The following is a 27,622-nucleotide window of genomic DNA, read 5'->3' as shown; positions in this document are numbered from 1 at the left end:
TGAAGGTTGGAAGTAAATATTCCTTTAAGGGGTAGACTACCAAGGCCATGTACTATGGTAACTGCACAAATGCAAAAGGTTTGAAGTAAATACTGAGGCCATGTACTATGGAACACATACGTAAGAAAACTGGCAGAGGAAGCAAGCAGCAGGTAAGATGTCCTACTTGCTGATTTCTCTTTCTGATTGCAGGACAACGCACAAGAGTTGGAAATGAAGATGTCAGTAGTGACTTTGTTCCATCCCTCTCCCAAATTTCTAGGGGCAGCTGACTTGGGAGCCATAAAAAAGAACAAAAAACCCCCCAAAAACAGCATACCTGAGAGGGTACCCCACTTAAACATCATGGCCCTAGCACATTCTAGTTTGTCCATCTTAATACTCTCCTGTCTAGGATTATAAAAACAAGCTGATACAAGAAAATGTTACTAAGAGGAAAAAATCCACAAGAAAGGAGGAAATTAGAAGGCTGAAGGGAAGGGAAAATAAAAATAAAAAAGAGACCTAGAGATTGGTGATCAATAGACATAAAACCAAATGAAATAGATTCTGTGAGAGAAGATTGGGTGACATGAGCATGGCCAGAAAATTAAGGAGTCTTCAATACTGGCTCATTTACTTACGATAATATTAAAAGTACAATATAATATATGTATTCAGTATATATTCCCCCCAAACTTATATTTATTAAAAATGTGTTGACACAAAATTTTTTTGCTGAATCATCAAAAGTGCTTCAAGTGGATTCACTTCATACCATTCAAATACTGCACTGAAGCTCATCATTCTTTGTATAATAAGAAAGAAAATGTATCCGCTCATTTGAAACTATTGGCTGGGGACCGATTCATCCAACATGTTTTGCCAAGAATGTTCCCTAATGTTGTGGTAGAGAAGGACTGATGTGGCAACATTAGGGGACATCCTTGAGACAGCCTTATGGTGAAACATGTCGGATGAATCAGTCCCCAGCCAACAGTCTCAAATGAGCAGATAAGTTTCTTTATTACATAAAGAATGGAAATCGTTGAAAATTTAAAAAGCTTCAGTGCAAAATTTGAATGGTATGAAGTGAATCCATTTGAAGCACTTTCTGATGATTCAGCAAAAAAATTTGGAGTCAAGACATTTTGAAGAAATATACCGTATTTTTCGCTCCATAAGACGTACTTGACCATGAGACGCACCCTAGATTTAGAGGAGAAAAACAAGAAAAAAAAACATTCTGAACCAAATTCTATACTAATATATACCAGGCTCTGCACCTTGCCCCCCTCACTTCCTACTAGGCTCTGTACCCTGTCGTCGTCCCCCATCCCCCTCCCTGTCTAACAGCAGCTCTGGCAGGAATTTCAAATCTGACATATTGTAATTAAAGAACATAAAATAATTTTTCTACCTTTTGTTGTCTAGTCATTATTCAAATTATGTTGTGGTCCCAGGCTCTGGTTGTCTACTGATAACTTGCTTGCCAGGGTCTCCTTCTTTCTTCTTCCCTTCCCTCCCTCCATCCCGGCAGCTGAAGACAGGCACCTCCCCCAGTGGTCTGAGACAGGTGGCTGGAGAGGGCCAAAGGGGCCCAACAGCCGAAAAAACCATCCAAGAAGAAGGCAGGCCCTTGTGTCAGCATCAATCCAATCATGACACTCAGGCAGGCCCTGCTGACACCAATCAACTGCACAACCATCTCCAGGGGCAGCGCAGCTCCGGCAATGTAAAAAGGACCTGCGTCAAAATCGGAGCCCCATATGGCTGTGTCGCAACCACCAACGTCCATTCACATTCCCTCCCTCCAGGGCCTGAAGAAATCAGCGGAGACTGGAGGGAAACTTTTGAAGTCGGCAGAGGTGAACAGGATCGCTACACCTTCTCCTCCCGCCTCAACTATGCTACAGAACGCATCTGACTCAAGGTCCATTCAAGGAAAGAAACAGCCTCGCGATCCTCCCCCAACTCTGCTCTGTACCAGACTCTCAGAAGACTTACATTCGCCTAAACAGCCTTCTCTGCTGCCTCTAAACAGCCCTGCCGCCACCGTAGCACGTTCTCTCTGCCACGGTCCCACCCCTCCTCTGACGTACAGGACCACGGCAGAGAGAACGTGCTACGGTGGTGGCAGGGCTCCAATTTTGATGCGGCTCCTTTTAACATTGGCGGAGCTGTGCTGCACCTGATGGGAGGAAGGAAAGAAACAGCGGGCCCGCGGGCCTTGATTTAAAGGGGGGTTGGTTATATTCGCTCCATAAGACACATCCTTATTTCCACCCACTTTTGGGGGGAAAAAAGTGCATCTAATGGAGCGAAAAATACGGTTAAGTCTGGTGGGATATATACTGAATACTGATACAAAAAATTAAGGAGGCATACTAAGGAAAGGTGAGAGCAAGACATAAGAGAAACAGATTAGGATACTAAAGGGGGGGGGCTAATTATCAAGCTAAGTTATCAGCTTCTCTCCTCCCAGAATAATAGGAAGGAACCGTATATGCTGGGAGGAGAGAAGCTGATATGCACGGACAGGGAGAGGGACCTTGGGGTGATAGTGTCCGAAGATCTAAAGGCGAAAAAACAGTGTGACAAGGCAGAGGCTGCTGCCAGAAGGATTCTGGGCTGTATAAAGAGAGGCGTAGTCAGTAGAAGGAAGAAGGTGTTGATGCCCCTGTACAGGTCATTGGTGAGGCCCCACTTGGAGTATTGTGTTCGGTTTTGGAGACCGTATCTGACGTAAGAAGACTTGAGGCGGTCCAGAGGAGGGCGACGAAAATGATAGGAGGCTTGCGCCAGAAGACGTATGAGGAGAGACTGGAAGCCCTGAATATGTATACCCTAGAGGAAAGGAGAGACAGGGGAGATATGATTCAGACGTTCAAATACTTAAAGGGTATTAACGTAGAACAAAAACTTTTCCAGAGAAAGGAAAATGGTAAAACCAGAGGACATAATTTGAGGTTGAGGGGTGGTAGATTCAGGGGCAATGTTAGGAAATTCTACTTTACGGAGAGGGTGGTGGATGCCTGGAATGCGCTCCCGAGAGAGGTGGTGGAGAGTAAAACTGTGACTGAGTTCAAAGAAGCGTGGGATGAACACAGAAGATTTAGAATCAGAAAATAATATTAAATATTGAACTAAGGCCAGTTACTGGGCAGACTTGCTCGGTCTGTATCTGTGTATGGCCGTTTGGTGGAGGATGGGCAGGGGAGAGCTTCAATGGCTGGGAGGGTGTAGATGGGCTGGAGTAAGTCTTAACAGAGATTTTGGCAGTTGGAACCCAAGCATAGTACCGGGTAAAGCTTTGGATTCTTGCCCAGAAATAGCTAAGAAGAAAAAAAAATAATTTTTTTTTATTGAATCAGGTTGGGCAGACTGGATGGACCATTCGGGTCTTTATCTGCCGTCATCTACTATGTTACTATGTTACTATGTTACAGCTATAATGCACGTTATTTATTTATTCACTTTTCTATACCATTCTCCCAGGGGAGCTCAGAACAGTTTACATTAATTTATTCAGGTACTCAAGCATTTTTCCCTGTATGTCCAGCGGGCTCACAATCTATCTAATGGAGCAATGGGGGGGATTAAGTGATTTCCCAGGATGCATCTTAGAGGAATAGATGTTACCCCTCCCATCCCCCAGATGACAGTCCCAACCACAGATCCTCTTACCCACAAGGAAGTACTTGCCTAATAACAGACCCTTCCCCCACTCACCACGAAGCACTCTATCACATAACTCCACCACCACAAAGCAAGCCCCCCAAACACCCTGCTCCTTCCCTCTCCCTGCCAGGCCTACATCAACATATCCCTGATGTCTAGAAGTCACTCCTGCCCTTACCGGTGACAGGTTGAAAAAAAAAAAAAAAAAAAACTAGCACCAGTAACTCTAGCAGAGGTACCAGCTAGAGATCAAGCTGTCGAATAAAAAGGCCTTTTTGCCATGGATATGTCAGAACAATCCACCAGGGATAGGTGAAGGTAGGCTCAGGAGAGGGGCCTGAAGGGGTTTAAGAGTACTTATTTGGGAAGGCTATCTGGGTTGGGGGGGTGGAACCCACATGAAGCCAAGAACATCAGGCCATGGCTTTGTCCCCCACTACTTCCGGGACAGTATAACACTTGCAAGGTTGATCACAAGTAGTGTCATTGTTGCACCATGGAGTCAGTAACTTGCAGTACTGAACGATGGCTGGTTGACTAATCTCTCCATAGATTAAGGTATGGTAAAAGTAACTTATTGCACTTTGATAACATCTTCCTTAAATCTGAATGAATAGATGATTGAAAATGAAAACAGAAGAGAAAAAATTGGTCAAGAACATGAAAGCTAAAAATTTTGGTTTTGAGAATGTTCAGCTATTGAAATTGAGATAATAACAATAGCTAACATAAAAGCAGCTATGTCAAATTTTATATTTTGAAAAAGGTGCATCTTGAACACTATTTTGGTTTTTACCAGGTACTTGCGACTTGGATTGGTCTCTGTGAAGACGGGATACTGGGCTAGATGGACCACTGGTCTGACCCAGTAAGGCTATTCTTAAGTTCTTACATGATTATAAAGGTCAAGTTTACACACACAAAGCCATTTTAAAATTCTTAGGGTGGAGGAAGAAGAAACTAGAAAGAAATTTAAGTAGAAAATACATCTATTTCTCTCAACCAAAGAAAACTGTCCCTTAAAAGTAGCCATTACTTGATAATTACAATCGGCCTGTGATGTAAATGTATACTTTCATAATTTTTTCTTCATATTTTCCTATTTGGTTTTATACATATTCAACCTCAGCTAGGCACCCTTGCCAGACAGGAATATCATGTAAGAATTATTCTCAGTTCCAAGGTTAGCAGGGGTTACTGCAGCAGCATCAAATGTCTAAAGTTTGAGTTCTTAAATTTCCAGTGATTAAGGTCACAGCAAAGGGTTAGACCTATATCATATGGACATGTAGAAAAGCTATATATCTTAAATCAAAAAGATGGCTTCAAATTCATTTGAATTGGTACTATTCACATTTATAGCCATACCTGTTCTACTGGTTGGTCTACAGCAGACTTCTGATACTTCTTCATTCTTTCAAATACTGAATGATCTGCACAGCCTCCTTGTGGCCCATATTTGTGAGGATACTCTGAAAAATTAAGAGCAGTCAAGTCAAACTGTCACAAATTCTATAAACATTCATAGACAATTGCAAAGCTACCATGGTGGCATGCATATTAGAGAACGACATGGAGACAAATTTTTCCCTGTCCTCATGGGAACTCATTTTCCTGTCCCGGCAAGTTCTTTTCCTGTCCTTGCCCCATTCCTGCAAGCTCTGTCCTTATCTGCACAAGCCTCAACACTTTAAAATCATAAGTGTCTGAGGCTTTTGCAGTTAAAGCAGAGCTTACAGGAATAGGGCAGGGACAGTGACAAAACTCATGGGGACGTGACGGAGAAATCGAGTTCCTGCGGGGATGGAGACCAATTTGTCCCTGTGTCATTCTCTAATGCATATGTAATTTTAAATACTCCTTATGGCTTCCATATGTCTCAGTTTGTGGTTTCACTAATAGGATCTATTTAAGGAGGTTGGCTAACAAATTTAATTCTCCATATGTGGTTTTTTCACTAAATTCTTGTTTTCCTTATATTTTCTAGCAAGATTTTCACCCATTCATATTTTTTCTCACCTTAATGCACACGCAAGCTAGTTTTTAAAAGGGCATTCCCCAGAATTTATCTATTCCACAAACCTGAAAATTCAGAGAACAAATTAAGCTACTCCCACCACCTTATTTTCTTGAGCGACTGATTAGGTTCTTACCTCGGTAATCTGGGTTCCATTAGGATACATAGGAGTCCATACTTGAGCTGTTGATTCCCATTTCCTGTAAACTGCAGAAGGATATCCCTTTAAGAACTTGAAATTCCTCACTTTCTGCAGTGGAACAAAGCACCCTCCTCAGTTGGTACCAAAGCAATCGAATTCCACTGAAACATAAGAAAAGAGGAGAGGCACAGGGAAATTTCCTGGGAAGAAACACAGGCTCATATGCACAAAACTCACTGCGTTTAACGATCATCGCTAAACCAGTTTAGTGACAAAGTATTGCATCTATTGATGCCCAAAACAGCAAATCGCGGCCTTTTCTGTAATTTGTAGCAGCCTCCAATAATTGTATATAAATATATTACAAGTTCATCAATATTAAAATTAGCACTCCAATCAATGTCCACATGTTGCACAAAATGAAGTGCCAGTTTTTAATGCTCCAAAATCTCTGACAGGTCTAAATGTGCCAGTAGCATTTAAAAAGCCAGTCTTCTTTTTTTTTTAATGGGCACAGATATGTGCGTGTGTTACACGCACACAATATCTGTCCCAATTTTTAAGAAATAGTCATGCCAAACACACCCTCCCCTGACGGTCCCCAAATTTAAAAAAAAAAAAAAAAAAGGCAGGAGGGAAGCCCATTCTCTCTTGCTTCAGCCACCCAGACCCCCACACTCCCGACCCCTTACAGGCCCACTCCCATCCTGCCACCAGGGCCCCCCACAAATCTCCAACCACCCCCCCCCCCACGACCTTGTACCTTTCAGAAGAAAATAGAGCAGAAGGGATGCTCAACTTGTAATAAAATGCTTATACGTGAATGTGTTACTAAATGTAAATCACAAATACCGTAGATATGCCACTATGGTCACCCAGATCCTCAGCGACACCATTCTGGGTTCGAATACTCTCATTGCCCAAAGCTTGATGTGTTCAATCGTCAGTGGATCTTATTCTTTAATTTTCTTATTTTTACCTTAGATGCGATTCTTAATTAAATCACTGTGAGTAATTTAAAAGCAAATACAATGGAACCTTGGCTGTGAGCATGATTCATTCCAGAAGCATGTTCGTAAACCAAAGTGCTCGTATATCAAAGCAAATTTCCCCATAGAAAATAATGGAAATGCAGGCGATTTGTTCCACATCCCAAGAAAGACACACACACAGCCCCCAAGGCCACTGGCATGGTTCCACCCCACCCCCGGGAACCGGCTTCGCCCACCCCTGGGAATAGGCATCGCCCCCCCCCCTTACTGCGATTGGGCACTGGCACGCAGCACCAACCCACAGGATATGCCGGTGCCTAAAGAGCCTGCCGCTGATTCTGCTGGGCCTTGAGCATCTGCACATGCTCAAGGCCTTCTGGCCCCCACTCTCTCCAAGATTTTAATGAGATTCTCGTAATCTCATTAGAATCTCGGAGAGAGCGAGAGCCAGAAGGCCTTGAGCATGCGCAGATGCTCAAAGCCCAGCAGAATCAGCGGCAAGCGGCAGGCTCTTTGGGCACCAGCACGTCCTGTGGGTTGGTGCTGCGTGCTAGTGTCCAATCGCGGTAAGAGTTTGGATGGGGGGGGGGGCAATGCCGGTTCTCAGGGGTGATGACACGTATATTAAGTCGACGCTCGGTTTGCAAGGCAAAATTTGCGAGAGTGTTTTGCTCGTCATGAGAAACACTCGCAAACCGAGTTTTGACTGTACTTAGCTTTTTTCTATGTAGTCTGCCACTAGGGTGTTTTTCACCAATATGGCATGTTTCGCCATTTGCTTTATCAAGGTGTCAGCCCTATTCAGCCTGAAAGTCTGGTGCCTGTTGCCTTCTTGCCCCTTCTTCTGGTGGCAGAGGTGAGAAATGCTGCTACAGCGAAATTCTGTTTTAAATCAGACTTTTTAGAACAATACTAGTCAGCAATTAGAAAAGTTCAAGTTCATTCACTAAGCAAGTGGTAGGCTAGAGTAAATACGCAGTATCGACTGTGTGGAAATATTAAACATACCAACTGAGACAGAGATTGTAAGTTTCTATATATTTCTTTAATCTGACCTTAGATTGTTGATCTGTATTACTACTGATTTGAGCTAAAGCCAATTTTAAATCCCAAGCACTTCTCATATATACATATAAAGCATAACACTGAGAAGGTATAAACAGATCCTGTTACAACATGGGAGACTGAAACTGACCTAAAAAGGCGATGTACGGAAGGATTGTCACTGTGATCTGCCACCACACCTGCTCCCTGGATACTGAACCCCGAAAGGGATCCCACATCATCCACCATTTCAGAAGAGCCCTGTGAAAACAAAGGCATGGGAAGGGACTTTTAATCATCCCAATCCTGCTCTGAAAGGTCACTGACACTGACAGCTGTCATGATATGAGGCAGGGACACCCGTTTGGGCGAAGGATTCTCCCACTTAGGTGGAATAGGCAGTGCAAAACTTCCTGATCCATTTAAATAGACTTTCCATAAAAGGCTGACAAATCTGAAAAGCCTTGCATCGGGGGACCTGAGACTCCTTGCATAACTGCAGACTGGAGAAGAGCAGATGCATCTTCTACCACCATGAGCTTGCATTTCACCCCATCGCTGCTATTTATTCTGAGTAGGATCTCTTCCCCTTAGACTGGTTCTTCTGAGATTTCACGGGTTCTCAGGCCTTGGAGGACTGACTGGGGGGCCAAGCCCGAAGTTCACGCCCCTTCCTCCTGCGGCACATGAACATGGCCACTCCTCAACTGGCAAATCTGCGCAACCAACACAGGATCCAGGACTAGAAAAACCTGGGAGAACCAGAGGCAGCCACTTGTCAAAACAATCAATTTTGAAGTAAAAAAAGAGAGAGTTTAAAATCAGATTACTAAAAATCCAAAATGGCCACCATCAAAAAATTCATGCCAAAATCAGGCCATTGGAGCTAAATGCAAAAATAAAAAAAATTGTGATTTTAGAGTTTTAGAGGAGGGGAACAAGAGTACTAACCCCCAAAAACCACTAAAACTCCAAATTTCAGTCTCCCTCCCAAAATGATTCTCATAGGGAATAATGGGAGTACTGTGACTTCAGACGATTGTTCGCCTGAATCAGCCAGGCAGCAGGGAAAGGATTTCTGCCTCAGAAATTACTTAGTCCTCAACCATCTAAGGAAATCCTCTGGCTGCCAGCCGGATGGACAATGGCCACAGACTCCCACCCCCGGTATTCCTCATATAATGATGGGGGGGGGGGGAAATTATGCAGCCGGCTCCCTGATACCCCTAGGGTTCTTACTCAGGGGCCACACAGCTTGCACTCAAGTCTCTGACCAAATCAGCAGGCGAGCCATTCCCAGGGGGACAGAACCTGAGCTCATGAAAGGACCCAAAGAAGGCTGGCTCCACAGGTACTCAGATTGGCTTGGAAGCAGCAGTCCTCCCACACGGAACTGCATCCTTTCCCCAGCAGAGTATGCCTGAGCAGGGGACCTCCAAGCACCAAAGCCACAAAGAACTGCAAAAATCTGGTGGATAAAACACCAAAAACAAAGAAAAGCAGAGCAGAGCCAAACATCTTCTGAATTCACTTGCAGAAGGAATATCTGAGGAGGGTGCTATGCTCCACTGCAGAAAGGGGAGGAGTTTTCAAGTTCTTAAAAGGGATATTCTTCTGCAATTTGCAGGAAATGGGAATCAACAGCTCAAGTATGGATTCCTGTGTATATGCAACAGAACAGTCACTTAACCCTCCATTTCCTCAGGTAAAAAAAAAACAAAAAAAACTTAGGTCTCTATTTGCTAACCTGCAATAAACGACCACATTAGTGCTCTATTTTATCAGGGGAAAATTTTTCATGATGTTCATCAACCCATGATGTTTAAGTACTTCAAGCTAGTGAATCCCACAGCAATATTTTATTTTTTGCATTACTGCAGTGCAGTATAACACAATCCCAGCTGCAGCAATACAAAGAAGGCCCCAAGTAAGATGTGTCTTCTACAGGCTCAAGCTAGTGACAGAAAAAAAAGCAAGCCACCACATTCCTCTTTCCCATCTCACCCATCAATGGACTTGTCCCTATACCTATCTAAACAGAACCTACTAGGGATCTTTCTGATGGATAAATGATGTTTAAGAATGATCCCCAATCACTCCAGCCCTATTAACTCTCTCTGCAAAAATTAGCAGCCGGAACTCCTAGTAGTAGTACTATAAAACTACTATTAGGGAGCTGGAGCCGAGGCTGCTCCTGGGACACACGAGTGACTGAGGATTGCTGGCACCTACCAGGGACAGTTGGGTCCCTGATAGGTGCCAGTAGGGTGTGGAAGCACTTCAGAGAGAGGAGAAGGATAGAGGGTTTGTTCAGGGCACTAACCCCTCTAATTTGCTCCCTGCAAACATCTGCTCATACACCAGCCCCTTGGGTAAAGTTAAAACAGCTCTTGATGTATTATATTTCCGTGACAAACACAGCTTGTAAGGTTTAGGGCTCCTTTCACTAAGGTGCACTAGCGTTTTTAGCACGTGCTGCATTGCCACATGCGCTAACCCCGCGCTACATGCCAAGAACTAACACCAGCTCAATGCTCGCGTTAGCATCTAGCGTGTGCTAAAACTACTAGCGCAGCTTAGTAAAAGGAGCCCTTAGTGTCAACTGTGTTATTCATTTTGTATAATAATGAACTGTTTTCCAACTCATTACTTAACATGTATTGCAGTAAAAAATATCCTACAATGAGGTGATTTCCAATTAATGCATATTAGCTGGAAAATAAAGTATATTACCACCATAATGCGTCTTGGTACATAGGGGATATAAAAGTAACTCACTTTTCGAAAACTGAGCACAAGGAAAATACTTAAACCTTTAAAAAAAAAACGCAAATGAAATCAGCTGAAAAGGTATCAAATAGTAGTGCTATCATTCTAATAGCTTGTTTACATGTAACATTTTACCTTTTTAAGACTGAATTCAATATCAAATAGCTTCAAAAGCAAATGCTTTTGGGTTGTTTGAAATCTATTTTGACTGCTGAAATTCAGAGGTACTGCCAGGTCAGCAAAGATGCCATAAAAAGTGCTGAAAACTTATTGTAAGACATGAACTTGTATAACTTGAATGAAACTTATCTAGAACACTAACAAAATATCACTAAAAAAAAAAAACAAGTACTCCAGCACACACTACTACTTTTTAAAATAGAGAGGTTTAACTTGTCATGACAACTATATTGATGCAAGCCATTCAATAATGCTGTCAACATAGGCTATCTTTCAGCACATTAAGATAAAGCATTCCTATACATCCCCTCCAGGAGATTTATAGTGTTGGCCAATTTTATTTGGTGAATAAATGACCAACATTTCAAATAAAATAAAAGAGAAAATGAAACATTTTAGTATACAAGGTCTGAATTAAGTATGCAAACTCATCCTAGAAAAAGTGATACAAATCTCATTGCTGAATATCAATCACTATGGTCATCTTCGAAGTACTTCCCTTGGGAAGCTATGCACCGACAACAGTGCCTAGTCCATCCTTCAAAGCAATTTTAGAACTCTTTCTGGAATGCCTATCAGAGATGTTATAGTATTACCCTTGATGTCCTGAATGTCATCAAAATGTCTTCCTTTCAATGTTTCCTTTATCTTCAGGTAAGTCATTGGAGGCCAAATCAAGTGAGTAGAGACAGACAGTGCTCCAATACAATTATTTGTTTTCTGGCTAAAAACTCCCTCACAGACACTGCCATGTGAGCTGGTGCATTGTCATGATGCAAGAGCCATGAGTTGTTGGCAAAAAGTTCAGGTTATTTTCATCTTTTTTCACGCAGCCTCTTCAGCACTTCCAAACAGTAAACTTGGTTAACAGTTTGTCCAGTTGATACAAATTCATAACAAACAATCCGTCTGATATCAAAAAAGATTATACTTCTCCCTCCATATTCATGGTTCCAACAATCGCGGTTTCGATTATTTGCGGATTTTAGCTTGTTGGCTCCTCCCCCCAAAATTACATCAGGTTGCATAGAGAAATTGCTGATTCCAAGCATTTACAGAGAAAATCACTGATTCTCAGCACTTTCTTCACCGTGTTTTGCCTCTCCTTCAGGAACAGGCCAGGTCTCTCACCATGTTATTCACGGTTTCACCATTATGCTTAGTGCAGAGATCCAAGATGGCGGCAGTATAAGCTAGAGGAGAGAACGTCTGGTGAATTCACCAAATATTTACCTGTTTTCTTCCAACGAGAATTGTTTTCTTTAGGCAGATGCTGAAGAGAAGAGGCAGGAGCGTTGCTGGTGCCTCGTTGCACTCTGGGCCTGCTGCACTTGGCAACATTGACGAACTCCTATGACGTATGCAGGACATGATGGCAGCATCGGTGATTTCCCCACTGGAGATGAGGCAGAGAGGCAAGATGGAGGCAGTCTCCTTGGGGCTGGAAACAATGCTGAGCCCCGACGCTAGAGCACCGCCCCTACAGCCTCACACCACTAGCTCTGTGCGGGAGGGGGTGCTTCTGGGAGATGGAGAACATTCTCTTCCAGAGGCCAGAGAAATTGAGTCAGTGAGCAGAAGTTCAGGTTATCAACTTCAAGAGAGCCTGAACTTGGAGAGTGAGGATTTGACAACAACGGGAATAAGACCACCTCAGCTGGAGCAGAGACAGGGAGAACCAGCAGCTGGTGAGCAGATTGAACTGAATTTACAATTTTCCTTGCCTCAAAACCCCATGAAGTCACTTTAGAATCCCTTTAGAATCTGATTACTAACCTGGGTAAGAGTTTTAATTCTCAGTCCCAACAAATAGAAGGGAAAATTAAGAAGCATGATAATGGAATTGGAAATTTAAAACAAGAGTTGGATGTTTTTAAATCCTTAATAAATAACTACAAGAAGATACAGGAATATCAAAGAAACTACAAGAGACATTGATTAAGCATAATAACAAGTTTAAGAAGGAAACTTGAATCATTGGAGAACTTTTCCAGGAATAATAATTTAAGACTGATTAATTTTCCTAAAGTTGCTACGATAACCCCTAGAGAAATGTTGAAACGATATCTTTTAGAAATATTGGAAATTCCCGAGTCTTCATTACCACCTCTCACACAAGTTTATTACCTTCCGAGTAAGATATGGGATACTCAACATCAAGAGCCTATGAACATATCAGCTTTATTGGAAACATCTGATAGAGAAATGTCTGTTTCAGCTACTTTATTGTTGATGGTAGCACTTACTCCTGATAAGAGTTGGCGTCTGAGAATGTTTTATAAACTTAGGCAAAGGCATTCGTGACAGTCAATCTGGCCCTTACTTTACCATTTTAGCAGCAACCTGGGCTGAGGATTACCTCCCACCAGCTGCAGCAAGTGGTGAAAAACTTGAGAAAGGTGTCCTCCAACATTCAACATTGGGAACTGCAGTTGAAGTTTACGCTTCGCTTCTACATTTCACCTATACGAGCTTGCCGGATGGGCATCACCCAGCTCCATCAATGTCCTAAATGTTTTCAGGCACACGCTTCGCTGGGACATATGTTTTGGTCCTGCCCTCACATTCTTCAGTTCTGGCACTATTTGGGATCCTATATTACCTCTCTCTGGGGTCCACGACACCCAGAGCATTATTTGGTTTCTATGATATTGTCACACTTAAACCTAAAGGCCTTTCAGCTTTCGTGGCCCGAGCAATATTGCTTGGGAAAAAAGCAATTTTGACACAGTGGCTGGCCAGTGACGCCCCGACTTACAGTCAATGGAGAACTTTGATGATCATACATGCTTCTTTGGAATGCAGACATTTTACTGACTTTGACACTGGGCCGGGTCAACGATTTAGCTTGATCTGGGAGCGATTTTGGATGACTTCTTACTCCTATGGAGTAGACTCTTGAACTTGTAATTTGCGTTTTGCTTGGCTCCCTGTGCTCAGGGATTATTATATTTTGTGTTTCTATTCAGGGGGATGGGGGGGGTGGGAGGGAGGAATTGTATTAGTGCACAAATGTAAGAATTTTATTGTGTTTTGCTATGGATGTTTCTATGCACATTGAAAATGAATAAACATATTTAAACATAGGCAAAAAGAATTCCTAGGTTATAATATACAAATGTTTCCAGATTTAGCAAGGGATACTCAAAAGCGAAGAAGACAATTTCTGTTGTTAAAACCTGGTGTTTTGGCTTTAGGGGCTACTTTTTTCTTAGACACCCCTATAAGTGTGTAATTCATTATAAAACTCAGTTTGTTTTCTTTGAACCTCTCCAATTGACGACATTCCCGTCTCTATCCCGCTTGGAGAAGGAGAGTGCTTAATGGAATATATATGTCCTTACTCTTTGATAGCTGAATGATTTCTTAAAAGGAATTTTTTCTTTTTATCTCGCTTTTGAATTACATTTTGGATCTATTTGAGGACTTGAGAAGATTTTTGTTAATATTGCTTATTTTGGCTTTGGTGTGATATAACTTAATATTACTGATCACGAATCCTCTTTCTGTACAAGTTTATCTTGATTGGATAAATTGAAAACTTATAAATAAATAAAATAGAAAACAGCGAACAACATATGAAAAAGTTATTTGCGGTTTTTCTGTATTCATGGGTCTGTTAATCCCCCATCACAGTGAATACGGAGGGAGAAGTGTAGCAATATTGTTTTGACTCTTGATTTCGATTGGTAGAACTTTTTTGTTTGTGGAGAATTGGCTGACTTCCATTGTACACTTTGACGCTTTGTTTCAGGGTCATATTGGTAAACCCAAGTTTCACCACCAGTGATAACAAGGCCCAAAATATTGTCTTGCCTCTCCAAAAGGTCTTAGTAAATTTCAACTCTCCTTTGCTTTTGTTCATCGGTGAGCTCTTTCGGGACCAATTTTACACACACCTTTCTCGTGCCAAGATTTTCAGTTAAGATTTTCCTGTTTCTCTATCAATGTTTGCTTGGTCTACTATGCTTCTCACAGTCAGCCAACGATTTTGACACACAATTCGATGAATTTTTGCAATGTTTTTGTTAGTTCTGCTCGTTACTGACTGCCCTGACCTTTTTCATCAGTTTCTCTCTCCTCAGAAAAACGTTTAATCCATTTGTACACTACCATTTTCTTCATGACATTATCCCAATAAATTTAGACTAACATGTCCCTGATTTTACTTCCACTCTTGCCAAGTTTAACAATTGAGAGACACTGATTATGAAACCTTACCGAGTTGTTTGTACAGTGCTGTCAATGTAAGCACATGGAAGTAAGCAAATGGCTCCAGCACCATTACCTCCCGCACCAATTCATGCGTGTCCACTAAGAACTAGATCTAGATTTGATTCACCTCTTGTCAGTTCCTGAACCAGCTGCTCCATAAAGCAGTCCTTGATTTTATCAAGGAATTTTAACTCCCTAGCATGCCGTGATGTTACATTAACCCAGTCAATAATCAGGGTAGTTGAAATCGTCCATTATTATTGTGTTAACCAGTTTGTTGGCTTTCCTCATTTCTGATAACATTTCAGCATCTGTCCATTCATCCTGGTCAGGCAGACAGTAGTATACTCCTATCACTATCCTTTTCCCCTTTACACATGGAATTGCTACCCAGAGGGACTCCAAGGTACATTTCTGTGCACGTATAATTTTTAGTCCATTCGATTCAAGGCCCTCCTTATCATATAACTCTAAGCCTCCACCAATTTGATCCACCCTATCACTGCAATACAGTGTTCCCCCACGAATTCGTGGTTCGCGAATCGCGGATTCACTAATTCACGGTGTTCTCCGAGTGCCTCTTCCTGTATTAAATTCAGGCTACACCAATCAGGAGTTGTGTGTCAAAGCAGCTCCTGATTGGTGTAGCCTGACTATAGCAACAGGAAGAGGCGGTTGGAGTATACCATGAGTGATTTTGCACCCGCCAGCGCCCCAGCTGCCCTCTCCTGCCTATAAAAACCATATTCGCAGTTTTTCAAAATTTGCAGGGGTTCCTAGAACAGAACCCCCATGAATTTCGGGGGATTACTGTATAGCTTTTACCCCAGTATAACAGTTGGTTATCTTCCTTCCACCAGGTCTCAGAAATGCCTATTATATCTATCTTTTCATATAGTGAAATATATTCTAACTTTCCCATCTTGTTTCATAGGCTTCTGGCATTTGCATACAGACATTTCAAACAATGTTTGTCATACCTATTTACAATTTGCTCAGCAGTTGGCATGGATAAATTTGCAATTTAAAAAAAAAAAACACAAAAAAAAAAACGCCTGCTCTGTATTTAAATGGGACAGGAATTTGTATACCACCTTTTTGTAGTTTTATAACCAAACTCAAAGCAGTTTACATACAGGCACTTCAAGCATTCTCCCTATCTGTTCCGGTGGGCTCATAGTCTATCTAATTTTCCTGGGGCAGTGGAAGATTAAGTGACTTTCCCAGAGTCACAAAGAGCAGCTCTGACCACTGTACCACACTGTGGCCTGTATTGCAATCTCGTTCAAGCTCTGGGAATACCAGGAGCAAGCCTTGCTACCAGAGCCACAAAAAAAAAAAAAGCTAATGCAGGCCAGCCAGGCACGTGCCCTGTAAATGGGTTGCCCTCCCTGAAACAGACTTCTTACCCAGAGAGCCTGTCTTCTTCCAGGTAAAGCTGCCCCAGTAACACTAGGAACCTGAAGCACCAAGAAGCCTCAAAATCTAGATAAAAACCTGAAAATAATAAACCAGAATCAAAGCAGATCAGAAAGACATCTTTCAACTCGTGTGTAGAAGAAATAACTGAGGAGCTACAGCACAGCCTAGGGATGCAGGAGGCAAAGTCAAAAAATGTAGATGATGCCTTCTACACAATTCACAATTAAAAGGAGAATAACCCATTGGTTCTAGACTCATATGCCTTTTGCACTAGAATTTACATTAATGCACAGAAATTAGAGTGGTAGGTAACATGTCAGGACAATTTTTTTATCTGCTTATCTTGAGTGAGTTGATATTTTTTTCTGTGAGTGAGGCGTTAAAATTTTTAGTCCCAACTAGGGTCTAGGTGAGAGAGGGACAAAGCTACATCTTTGTAGTAGAAGCTTAGGAGAAGCAGATCACACCCAATTCTCATCAAGGCCTAGGAGGAAGAAACCTACTGTGATTTATCCCTCATCATGGCTCAGGTAGTCAAGTCTTTGGCACTGGTAAGGACACAAAGAGGGCCACAGCAGCAAACTGGGGAAATAGATGGGTGACAGGTCTGGGGAGAATGGGAGAGAAAAAGATTGCAAAGGAAGAGAGAAAGGATGGACTAAGTAAACAAAGACAAAGAAGGGCCTTCATGGAAGTAGGATGATGTGCACCTGCGGAAATAAATGGACTAGATACTTCAACAGCTCCATCCCTCCAAACACACTATTAGTGGGGCGAGGGATGGCAGGAATACATGGCAATTATATTTCACCCAAGTGACCAAGTTCTGACAAAATATTTCAAAACTGGGTATTTCAGTCTGAAAAACCTTCAGTTTTCCAGGACTAACAGAGGAACAAGGTTATCATCCCAGTTCTCAGGGCACATTCAGTCAAGTTGATATCCACAATGAATATGCATAAGAACTTTACAAGCACTACTTTCATTGTTTGCACATCTCATTAATATTCATCGTGAATATTCTGAAAACCTGACTGGATATGCCCCGAGGACTGGGTTGACAACCCACCCCACCTCCAGACTAATGAATAAAATTTATCAGTATATACTGTATATAAAATTACCAAAATTTTACCTGCAATACTTGCAAGAATTCCAGACTACACAGGGAGCTTGCAAGCATACACAAGCAAAAAAACATTTTTAATGCAACTGCTTGCACACCCACACAAATCTAACAGCTTTTAGTATACATTCTATATATGCTTTAGAAACAAATATCTTCAATTTTAATCCAAAACAATATCAATTTTTAGTATGTTATAAGAAGCAAGATTTAATACTGTTTTATGGAACAGCATAGTTCAGATTTCCAGTTTACCTTCTCAGCAGGAATGAGTTAAATGCATCAATTAAGCAATTGTAAACCATTTTTGAATACTTTTTTGTCCCATTACTGTGCCTGCAGTTAAAAGATTTTTTCTTAAATGGAGAAAAATGACATGTTCCTCTTTTTAAGATCTTTAATTTGCTAGTTGATTTCAGCAACAAAACTATTTGTAACACAACTTTGCAAAGAAAAGGGTTTTTTTTAAGTCATGACTGATTTTTTGAGAGGTTATAAAGCAAACAAAATTTTACTGATCATAAAACCTAAAATAAACTGTTTCTAAAATTATTACTCAGATGCCTTTTTATCCACTGATGTTCAAGATTAGGGCTTTTACAAAGCCGCGCTAGGGCCTTAACTTACGGAATAGCGCGCGCGCTAGCCACTACCGCCTATTTTTGAGCAGGCGGTAGATTTTTGACAGTGCGTGCATTAAAAACGCTAGCACACCTTTGTAAAAGGAGCCCTAGGGTTGTTTGTTTTTTTTTATAAATGTGTATGATAATTCTTAGATTGTTTTGCTCTCTTTTTTTATTTTACTTTTTGAAAATGAGTGAATCACCTTTCTTCCTTTAACACCACACCTAGTTATCAAAAATGTCTTCATTTGTGGTCTCCATTCAGTTACTCATGCTGCATTCAACTTAATACAAAATAGGACATGTTCTAAGAGATGAATAATTTGAAGGCAGAAAAAGAATAGTGAAAGAGCTTAATGCCCCCAGCAATCAGCAGCTTTAAAAATGGTAATGGTTTCAGTCTGATTTAGACCCAGATATTCAATGCCAGACCAAATTTGGGCAACAGCATTGAAAATATCTCTCTCAAGCAAACATCTGCAGTTATCCTTGTGCCAGCTGAGTTATCAGGGCACTGGTCTGAATATAAGCAGATAATGTTAGGACAGCCTTTTTTTTATGTCTTAGGTTTATCCATGCATTACACACTTCCCAGCTAGCAGACTAACTAGGTACCGTATATACTCGAATATAGGACGAGATTTTTGAGCCAAAATTTGGGATCTCGTCCTATATTCGGGTCATCATATGGCGGCAGCCATTCAGAGAGCAGCACAGAGTCAAGCAGGAAGCACAAAAGTCTTAGCCCTGTCGGGTGCACCGCTGGCTGTGGAAAGATCGCTCCTGCCACGTACACCACTGGACCACCAGGGATTATAAACGGTGCAAAACTTAAGCACGGAGGGGGGGGTTGTTAGTTTAAAAAGTGGTTTAAAAAAAGTTAGTCGGCCAGGATGGGAGACATGAGGAATCCCTCCTGTCCCGGCCTATCACTAGACCATCAGAGGGGGTACAGTGTAAGAAAGTGATACAGGGTGCAAAGCCTGGCAAGGAGTGAGGGGGGGCTGGGTACAGAGCCTGGTAGGGGCAGGGAGGGAAGAGGGCTGGGTACAGAGCCCGGCAGGGAGTGAGGGGGCTGGGTACAGAGCCTGGTGGGTGCCCCCCAGTACCTTAAATCATACCAACATGCAACCACATGTCCCCCAGTACCTTAAAGCATCCCCCAAACCCCCGTGTACCTTAAATCATCCCCCATCCTCCCACATGCCCCTCCCCAGTACCTTAAATCATCCCCCACACAACCATGTGTCCCTCCCAGTACTTTAAATCATCCCCCACATACCCACCCCAGTACCTTTTTTAATCATCCCCTCCCCTGTACCTTATATCATACCCCCTCAGTACCTTTTTAAATGCCTCCCTCCTTAGAAGACTCTCATCTTTCCCAGCCAGCAGCGCACAGTCCAGAAGCAAGCCCTCCACGCTCCTGCCTGGGCCCGCGCTGATCTCCGAATGGCTGCAGTCAGTTCCCATGAGAGCTGACTACAGCCATTCAGAGATCGGCGCTGGAGCGCGGAGGACTGCTCCTGATCTCTGCGCTTCTGGCCTGTGGCGCTGCTGGCCGGGAAATATGCTGGACCACCAGGTACAACGGCAGCAGGCAGGTGTGTTTTAAAGATGCAGCGGTGGCAGGGTTTTTTTTGTTTGTTTTTTTAAATATATGTGGCGGCAGGGGAGTACTGTACATTTTTTTCTGCAGCAATACTTTCAAGATGTATAACAACATTTCCACTTTTACACATGCAGAGATTACACCAACTTTGATGGTCACCCATCTTGCATTGTGCAGGCATTGATTTTAGCGCCATGCATCCATGCCAGCAGCTACAGCCTTGCTCCATCCACCACTTACTCCAGCAACAGCATCTCTCTCTCCCCATCTACCTTTTGGCAGACTGAGCCTCTCTCCATTGTTCACCCACTCCCAGCAGCCTCATTCATCCACCTCACTCATCCTAGCAGTAGCTTCTCTCAAACTCAACCCCCCACCCAGGGGAAAAAAAAACCCACCTCTTTCAAATTTATGCTACTGATCCTGTCATAAGTACTAGAAGTTTAGTAGTCAAATTGTCTTATTGACTTAAAAATGCTCCTCTTTGCCTGGAGTTGACATCACCATCAACACACTGCTACTCTTCATCAGACCATTGGAGACTATGATACCCTGCTCTTTGGTTCACGTTGACCGATTACACTACCACAACTTCAATATGTACTAGCCAATGATATGACTGCTCCTTGCAAAATGTCATTTGAAGACACTACTGTTCTTCCAACATACTAAGAGGAGACTGCTGCAGGCTGGCAACACTGCATTCTGCCCTCTCTGACTTGGTATCCTGGTGCCAGATTCAATCTTCCAGTCACCTTGGCAACTTATCATCCAAGGTTTTTCAAGCTACTATGTTTATCTGTGTTAGATATTCAAAAATACACATTGCTCTCAGGTTTACAAAGTCTGAGAATAATTAAATAATTAAAAAAAGATGATCAATTACATAAGGATATTTGAATCTAGGTCTAACACCCCTTTCAGCATATAAAGCACAGTTACTTACCGTAACAGGTGTTATCCAGGGACAGCAGGCAGATATTCTTGACTGATGGGTGACGGCACCGACGGAGCCCCGGTACGGACAATTTTAGAGTGATTGCACTCTAAGAACTTGGAAAGTTCTAGCAGGCCGCACCGCGCATGCGCGAGTGCCTTCCCGCCCGACGGAGGCGCGCGGTCCCCAGTTAGGATAAGCCAGCTAAGAAGCCAACCCGGGGAGGTGGGTGGGATGCAAGAATATCTGCCTGCTGTCCCTGGATAACACCTGTTACGGTAAGTAACTGTGCTTTATCCCAGGACAAGCAGGCAGCATATTCTTGATTGATGGGTGACCTCCAAGCTAACAAAAAGAGGGATGGAGGGAAGGTTGGCTATTAGGAAAATAAATTTTGTAAAACAGACTGGCCGAAGTGTCCATCCCGTCTGGAGAAAGCGTCCAGACAATAATGAGATGTAAAAGTATGAACTGAGGACCAAGTAGCAGCCTTGCAGATTTCCTCAATAGGAGTGGAACGGAGGAAAGCTACAGATGCTGCCATAGCTCGAACTCTATGGGCCGTGACAGAACCTTTCAGTGTCAGTCCGGACTGAGCATAACAGAATGACATGCACGCTGCAAGCCAATTTGACAACGTACGTTTAGAAACGGGGCGTCCCAATTTATTCGGATCAAAGGACAGAAAGAGTTGCGGAGTTGATCTGTGGGGCTTAGTACGCTCTAGATAGTAAGCTAAAGCCAGTTTACAATCCAAAGTATGTAAAGCCTGTTCTCCAGGAAGAGAATGAGGTTTCGGGAAGAATACAGGCAGGACAATCGATTGGTTGAGATGAAATTCAGAGACAACCTTAGGGAGAAACTTTGGATGTGTACGCAGAACCACCTTGTCATGATGGAAGACTGTAAAAGGTGGATCAGCAACTAGTGCATGCAGCTCACTGACCCTCCTGGCAGAGGTAAGAGCAATAAGGAAGACCACTTTCCTAGTGAGAAACTTGAAAGGAGCTGTAGCCAAAGGTTCAAACGGAGGCTTCATTAAGGCGGAAAGAACCACATTGAGATCCCAGACTACAGGAGGGGCTTTAAGAGCTGGTTTCACATTGAAAAGACCCCGCATGAATCTGGAAACCAAAGGATGAGCTGAGAGAAGTTTCCCATGAACTTGCTCATGAAAAGCAGCAATAGCACTGAGGTGGACTCTGATGGTGGACTCTGATGGAAGTAGACTTGAGACCAGAGTCAGACAAAGAAAGAAGATAATCTAACAAGGTCTCTACCGCAAGGGAAGAGGGATTATGATGACGAAGAAGACACCAAGAAAAAAACCGTGTCCACTTCTGATGGTAACATTGAAGAGTGGCAGGTTTCCTGGAAGCATCCAGAATAGAACGAACAGGCTGAGACAGAAGAGAATCAGTTGAGGTCAGCCCGAGAGATACCAAGCTGTCAGGTGCAGAGACTGGAGGTTGGGATGCAGAAGGGTCTCCTAATGCTGTGTAAGCAGAGAAGGAAATAGTGGAAGAAGAATGGGCTCCCGGGAACTGAGTTGAAGTAGAAGGGAGAACCAGTGCTGTCTGGGCCACCGTGGAGCGATGAGGATGATGGTGGCTTGTTCCCTCTTGATCTTGAACAAGGTTCGTAACATGAGAGGTAGAGGAGGGAAAGCAATCCAGGAGAAATGCATCTGCTGCCAGACGGTGAGGAGAATAGAGTCTGGAGCAGAAGAGGGGCAGCTGATGATTGTGAGGAGCTGCAAAGAGGTCTATCTGAGGAGTGCCCCATTGAACGAAAATGGACTTGAGAGTCAAAGGTTTGAGAGTCCATTCGTGGGGCTGGAGAATTCTGCTGAGATTGTCCGCTAAGGAGTTCTGCTCTCCCTGAATGTAGATAGCCTTTAGGAATAATTGGTGATCTGTCGCCCAAGACCAAATCTTCTGGGCCTCCTGACACAAGAGGCGAGAGCCTGTCCCACCCTGTTTGTTGATGTAGTACATTGCAACTTGATTGTCTGTGCATAGTAGTAGAACTTGAGGAAAGAGAAGATGTTGGAAAGCCTTGAGGGCATAAAACATCGCTCTGAGTTCCAGAAAATTGATGTGATGTTTCTTTTCCTGGGCTGTCCAAAGGCCCTGAGTTTGAAACTCGTTCAAATGATCTCCCCAGGCATAAGGGGAGGCGTCGGTGGTTATGACTAGTTGATGAGGAGGTAGATGGAATAGAAGACCTCTGGAGAGATTTGAAGATATCAACCACCATTGTAGAGATTGACGAAGAGACGATGTCACAAATATGTGTTGTGAGCAAGGATCCGTCACTTGGGACCACTGGGTAGCTAGGGTCCATTGAGGAGTGCGCAGGTGAAGACGTGCGAAAGGGGTGACATGAACTGTCGAGGCCATGTGACCTAAGAGTATCATCATTTGCTTGGCAGAGATGGAGCGTTGTGGAAGCACCTGCTGACATAGAGATTGAAGAGTCTGAAGACGGTTGGACGGCAGGAACGCTCTCATGAGGACTGTATCCAGGACCGCTCCAATGAATTGAAGTCTCTGAGTGGGGATGAGATGAGATTTGGGTAGATTGATCTCAAACCCCAGAAGTTGCAGAAAAAGGATGGTCTGGTTGGTGGCAAGGAGCACTGCCTGAGAGGAAGTGGCTTTGATTAACCAGTCGTCCAGGTAAGGAAAGACCTGAAGATGATGAGAGCGTAGAAAAGCAGCCACCACAATCAGACATTTGGTGAATACTCTGGGAGAGGAGGCAAGGCCGAAGGGTAACACCTTGTACTGGTAATGACAGTGATTGATCACGAAGCGGAGGAACTGTCTGGAGGCCAGATTGACCGGGATGTGAGTGTATGCCTCTTTGAGATCGAGGGAGCATAGCCAGTCGCCTTGATTGAGAAGAGGGTAAAGAGTGGCCAGGGAAAGCATTCTGAATTTTTCTTTGACCAAGCATTTGTTGAGATCGCGAAGATCTAAAATGGGTCTGAGATCTCCTGATTTTTTGGGGACCAGAAAGTAACGGGAGTAGAATCCCAGCCCCTTCTGATCTAGAGGAACTTCCTCTATGGCGTTCAGAAGAAGGAGGGATTGAACCTCCTGAAGAAGAAGGGAAGACTGATGAGTGTTCAAAGCAGACTCTTTTGGTAGACTTTGGGCAGGAAGAGTCTGAAAGTTGAGAGAGTAGCCGTGGCGGATGATGTTGAGGACCCACTGATCCGAGGTGATGATCTCCCAACGGCTGAGAAATAGAGAAAGACGTCCTCCTATGGGTTGAGGAAGATGGGTGGATGGTAGAACACTGGCTATGCCCTGGAGAACGAAGTCAAAAGGGTTGTGTAGACTTCTGTTGTGGAGGAGGTTTCACCTGTTGCTGCTGTTGTGTCCTAGGTGGTTGCCTTTGTTGTTGGCACTGACGCCTAGGCTGTTGAGGAGCTGGTGGTAAAGGTCGAGCCACATAACGGCGTTGGTAGGCCGATTGCTGCTGAAAAGGTGGAGTCTTCTTTTTGATTTTAAGAAGAGTGTCCCAGCGAGTCTCATGTGCAGACAACTTTTGTGTGGTGGAGTCCATGGAATCACCAAAGAGTTCATCCCCGAGGCATGGGGCATTAGCCAGGCGATCTTGATGGTTGAGATCAAGCTCCAATACCCTGAGCCAGGCTAGATGACGCATGGCAACAGACATGGCCGTGGCTCTAGAAGTAAGTTCGAAAGTGTCATAGATAGAACGGACCATGAACTTTCGAAGCTGGAGAAGAGAGGAAGAACAGTGGCGAAAAGCAGATCTCTTGCGGTCAGGGAGGTATTTCTCAAAAGAAGCTAGATTCTGAATGAGATGCTTCAGATAAAAGGAGAAATGAAAAGCATAATTCCCTGACCGGTTAGCCAACATAGCATTTTGGTATAACCTCTTACCAAATTTGTCCATGGCCTTTCCTTCTCTGCCAGGAGGGACTGAGGTGTACACACTAGCTCCTGCAGACTTCTTTAGAGTAGATTCCACCAAGAGAGACTCGTGTGGAAGCTGCGGTTTATCAAAGCCAGGTATAGGGATGACTTTGTATAAGGAGTCCAATTTACGAGGAGCTCCTGGGATAGTTAAAGGAGTCTCAAGATTTTTATAAAAGGTTTCCCTCAAAATATCATGGAAGGGTAACTTAAGAAATTACCTTGGAGGCTGGTCAAAGTCCAGTGCATCAAGGAACGCTTTGGATTTCTTGGACTCAGCCTCCAAGGGAATAGAAAGAGACTCACACATCTCTTTTAAGAAAGAGGTGAAAGAGGCAGTATCTGGTTTAGAGGAGGGATCCTGAATCAAAGGATCCTCTTCACCAGAAGAACATTCACCCTCAGAGAGAAGAGGCTCTTCGGAGTCACCCCACAGATCAGGATCTCTGATTTGAAAACTGCGATCCCGAGACTCCGGTGTCGAGGGTTCAAGGTGTAGGGATTTACGTACCGACTTAACCGACCTCAAAGAAGCGGTACCGGGAGAAGTTAAAGGCTGTATCGGTGCTGAAGTTTGGACAGCCTGATGCAGCGCTCTCGGTTCCGGTGCCAGAACCAGCATGGAAACCGAGGAAGCGGAATGTACCGGTACCGATAGAGTGGAAGCGGACAATAGAGGCTGCCCCACTGTCGGTACCGGCGGCTCAGACCGGACCGTGACTGGAAGGTTCGGTGCCAATAGAGCAGGAAGGAGCTGCTGCAACTGCTCTTTAAGTTGCACCTGGAGGACGGCAGCAATGCGCTCATCCAGTGAAGGCACCGGTACCGCTTTCTTTTTCTGCGGTACCTGTGGTGCCGCTCGACGCCCAGAGGATGAGGAGCCCGAGGACGAGGGACTCACCTCTATGGGGGCAGAGCGTTTGCGCAGGCGCCTCGTGGTCGGCAGGACTGGACTCGCTGCCACAGAGACCGGAGGTCGCTCCAGCGGGGAAGGCTTCTTAGCCGGCTTACCTGACTGGTGCGACGCCGGCGCGGTATCGCGTGGCGTCGAGGAAGTGGGTGCCGCTTGGGAAGGAGCCGACGCCGGTGTCGATGCCGCAGAATCAGCCATGTCGGCACCGAAGAGTAACTGCTGTTGAATTTATCTATTCTTCAACGTTCTTTTCTTCAAAGTTGCACAACGGGTGCAGGTGGAAGCCCTATGATCCGGACCCAGACACTGTAAACACCAGTTGTGTGGGTCGGTCAGAGAAATGGGCCGTGCACACCGCTGGCACTTCTTGAACCCTGGCTGAGGGGGCATGAAAGTAAAAACGGCTTCTGCCAAATCGAAGGCCGAGGCCTCGATGATGGCAACAGGCCCCGCCGGGGCGAACCCGAAAGAAAAAAATTTAAGGGATTTTTTTTTTTTTTTTTGAGAAAAAACAATGAAAGAAAAAAACAAAAGAAGGAAGATATACTTCCTCACAAGAATTTCGCGAGCGGGAAGGCGAAAAAAGGGTCTTTTCAACGGCCGTTGAAAAGCACGCGTCTTCTTAGCTCCGCGGAAACTAAGAAACTGGGGACCGCGCGCCTCCGTCGGGCGGGAAGGCACTCGCGCGTGCACGGTGCGGCCTGCTAGAACTTTCCAAGTTCTTAGAGTGCAATCACTCTAAAATTGTCCATACCGGGGCTCCGTCGGTGCCGTCACCCATCAGTCAAGAATATGCTGCCTGCTTGTCCTGGGATAAAATATTTAACTCCAATAGGGGTTCAGGGGTTGAGGTGCTTACAGTATTCTCAGGATGGAACAGTCTGAAGAGCCTGAAAGAAAAAACAAATCTCCAAATACAATTCTTTTTTTAAATAGCTGATTTGTGGCAACTGTGAATGTAGGCTGACACCTACCAATCCCTTGTTCAAAAGGAAGTTGAAACATATTTGTACAGGCTTATGCAGGTTAAGAGTCATTGCTGGTATGTTTGTGGATAATTTTATGTATGTTTTTTTAGTAACCTGCTTAGATGATAGATGGGATAGTAAATAAATTTGAAGGGCTGAAGGTAGGACCCAAAGTGGTGAACTGGGTTAGAAACTGGCTGTCGGACAGACGCCAGAGGGTGGTGGTTAATGGAAGTCGCTCGGAGGAAGGAAAGGTGAGTAGTGGAGTCCCTCAGGGCTCGGTGCTGGGGCCAATCCTGTTTAATATGTTTGTGAGTGATACTGCTGAGGGGTTAGAAGGAAAAGTTTGCCTTTTTGTGGATGATACCAAGATTTGTAACAGAGTAGACACCGAAGAGGGAGTGGAAAATATGAAAAAAGATCTGCAAAAGTTAAGAGGAATGGTCTAATCTCTGACAACTAAAATTCAATGCAAAGAAATGCAGAGTAATGCATTTGGGGATTCATAATCGGAAGGAACCGTATATGCTGGGAGGGATATACACGGATGGGGAGAGGGGCCTTGGGGTGATAGTGTCTGAAGATCTAAAGGCAAAAAACCAGTGTGACAAGTTGGTGGCTGCTGCCAAAAGAATGCTGGGCTGTATAAAGAGAGGCATAGCCAGTAGAAGGAAGAAGGTGTTGATGCCCCGGTACAGGTCGTTGGTAAGGACCCACTTGGAGTATTGTGTTCAGTTTTGGAGACTATCTGGCAAAGGACGTAAGAAGACCTGAAGCGGACAAGAGGAGGGTGATGAAAAAGCAATGTTACTTACCGTAACAGTTGTTATCCAGGGACAGCAGGCAGCTATTCTCACTAGTGGGTGATGTCATCAGACAGAGCCCCGGTACGGGTGATGTCATCAGACAGAGCCCCGGTACGGACGTCTCACAAGCACGTGTTGCTTGTAGAAACTTAAAGTTTCTAGATGCCCGCACCGCGCATGCGCCGGTGCCTTCCTGCCCGGAGATCCGGGCGTGTCTCCTCAGTTCAGGTAGCTAGCCTGAGA

The 27,622-nt window shown here is 43.9% G+C and overlaps 1 protein-coding gene across 1 annotated transcript in view; it reads right to left on the bottom strand.

Moving 5' to 3' along the window:
• The window catches only part of ADAM10 (ADAM metallopeptidase domain 10), a 217,220-nt gene that overhangs the window by 77,289 nt on the left and 112,309 nt on the right, over positions 1-27,622 (bottom strand). Inside the window, exon 5 of the mRNA XM_033920375.1 lies at positions 5,029-5,132. Coding sequence (XP_033776266.1) covers positions 5,029-5,132 — 104 coding nt within the window. The remainder of the gene's footprint in view (positions 1-5,028; positions 5,133-27,622) is intronic.

This window comes from Geotrypetes seraphini, chromosome 14, assembly GCF_902459505.1.
Source record: "Geotrypetes seraphini chromosome 14, aGeoSer1.1, whole genome shotgun sequence".
NCBI lineage: Eukaryota > Metazoa > Chordata > Amphibia > Gymnophiona > Dermophiidae > Geotrypetes > Geotrypetes seraphini.
Note: the sequence above shows the minus strand (reverse complement) of the source record. Positions and strands in the feature narration are given on the sequence as shown.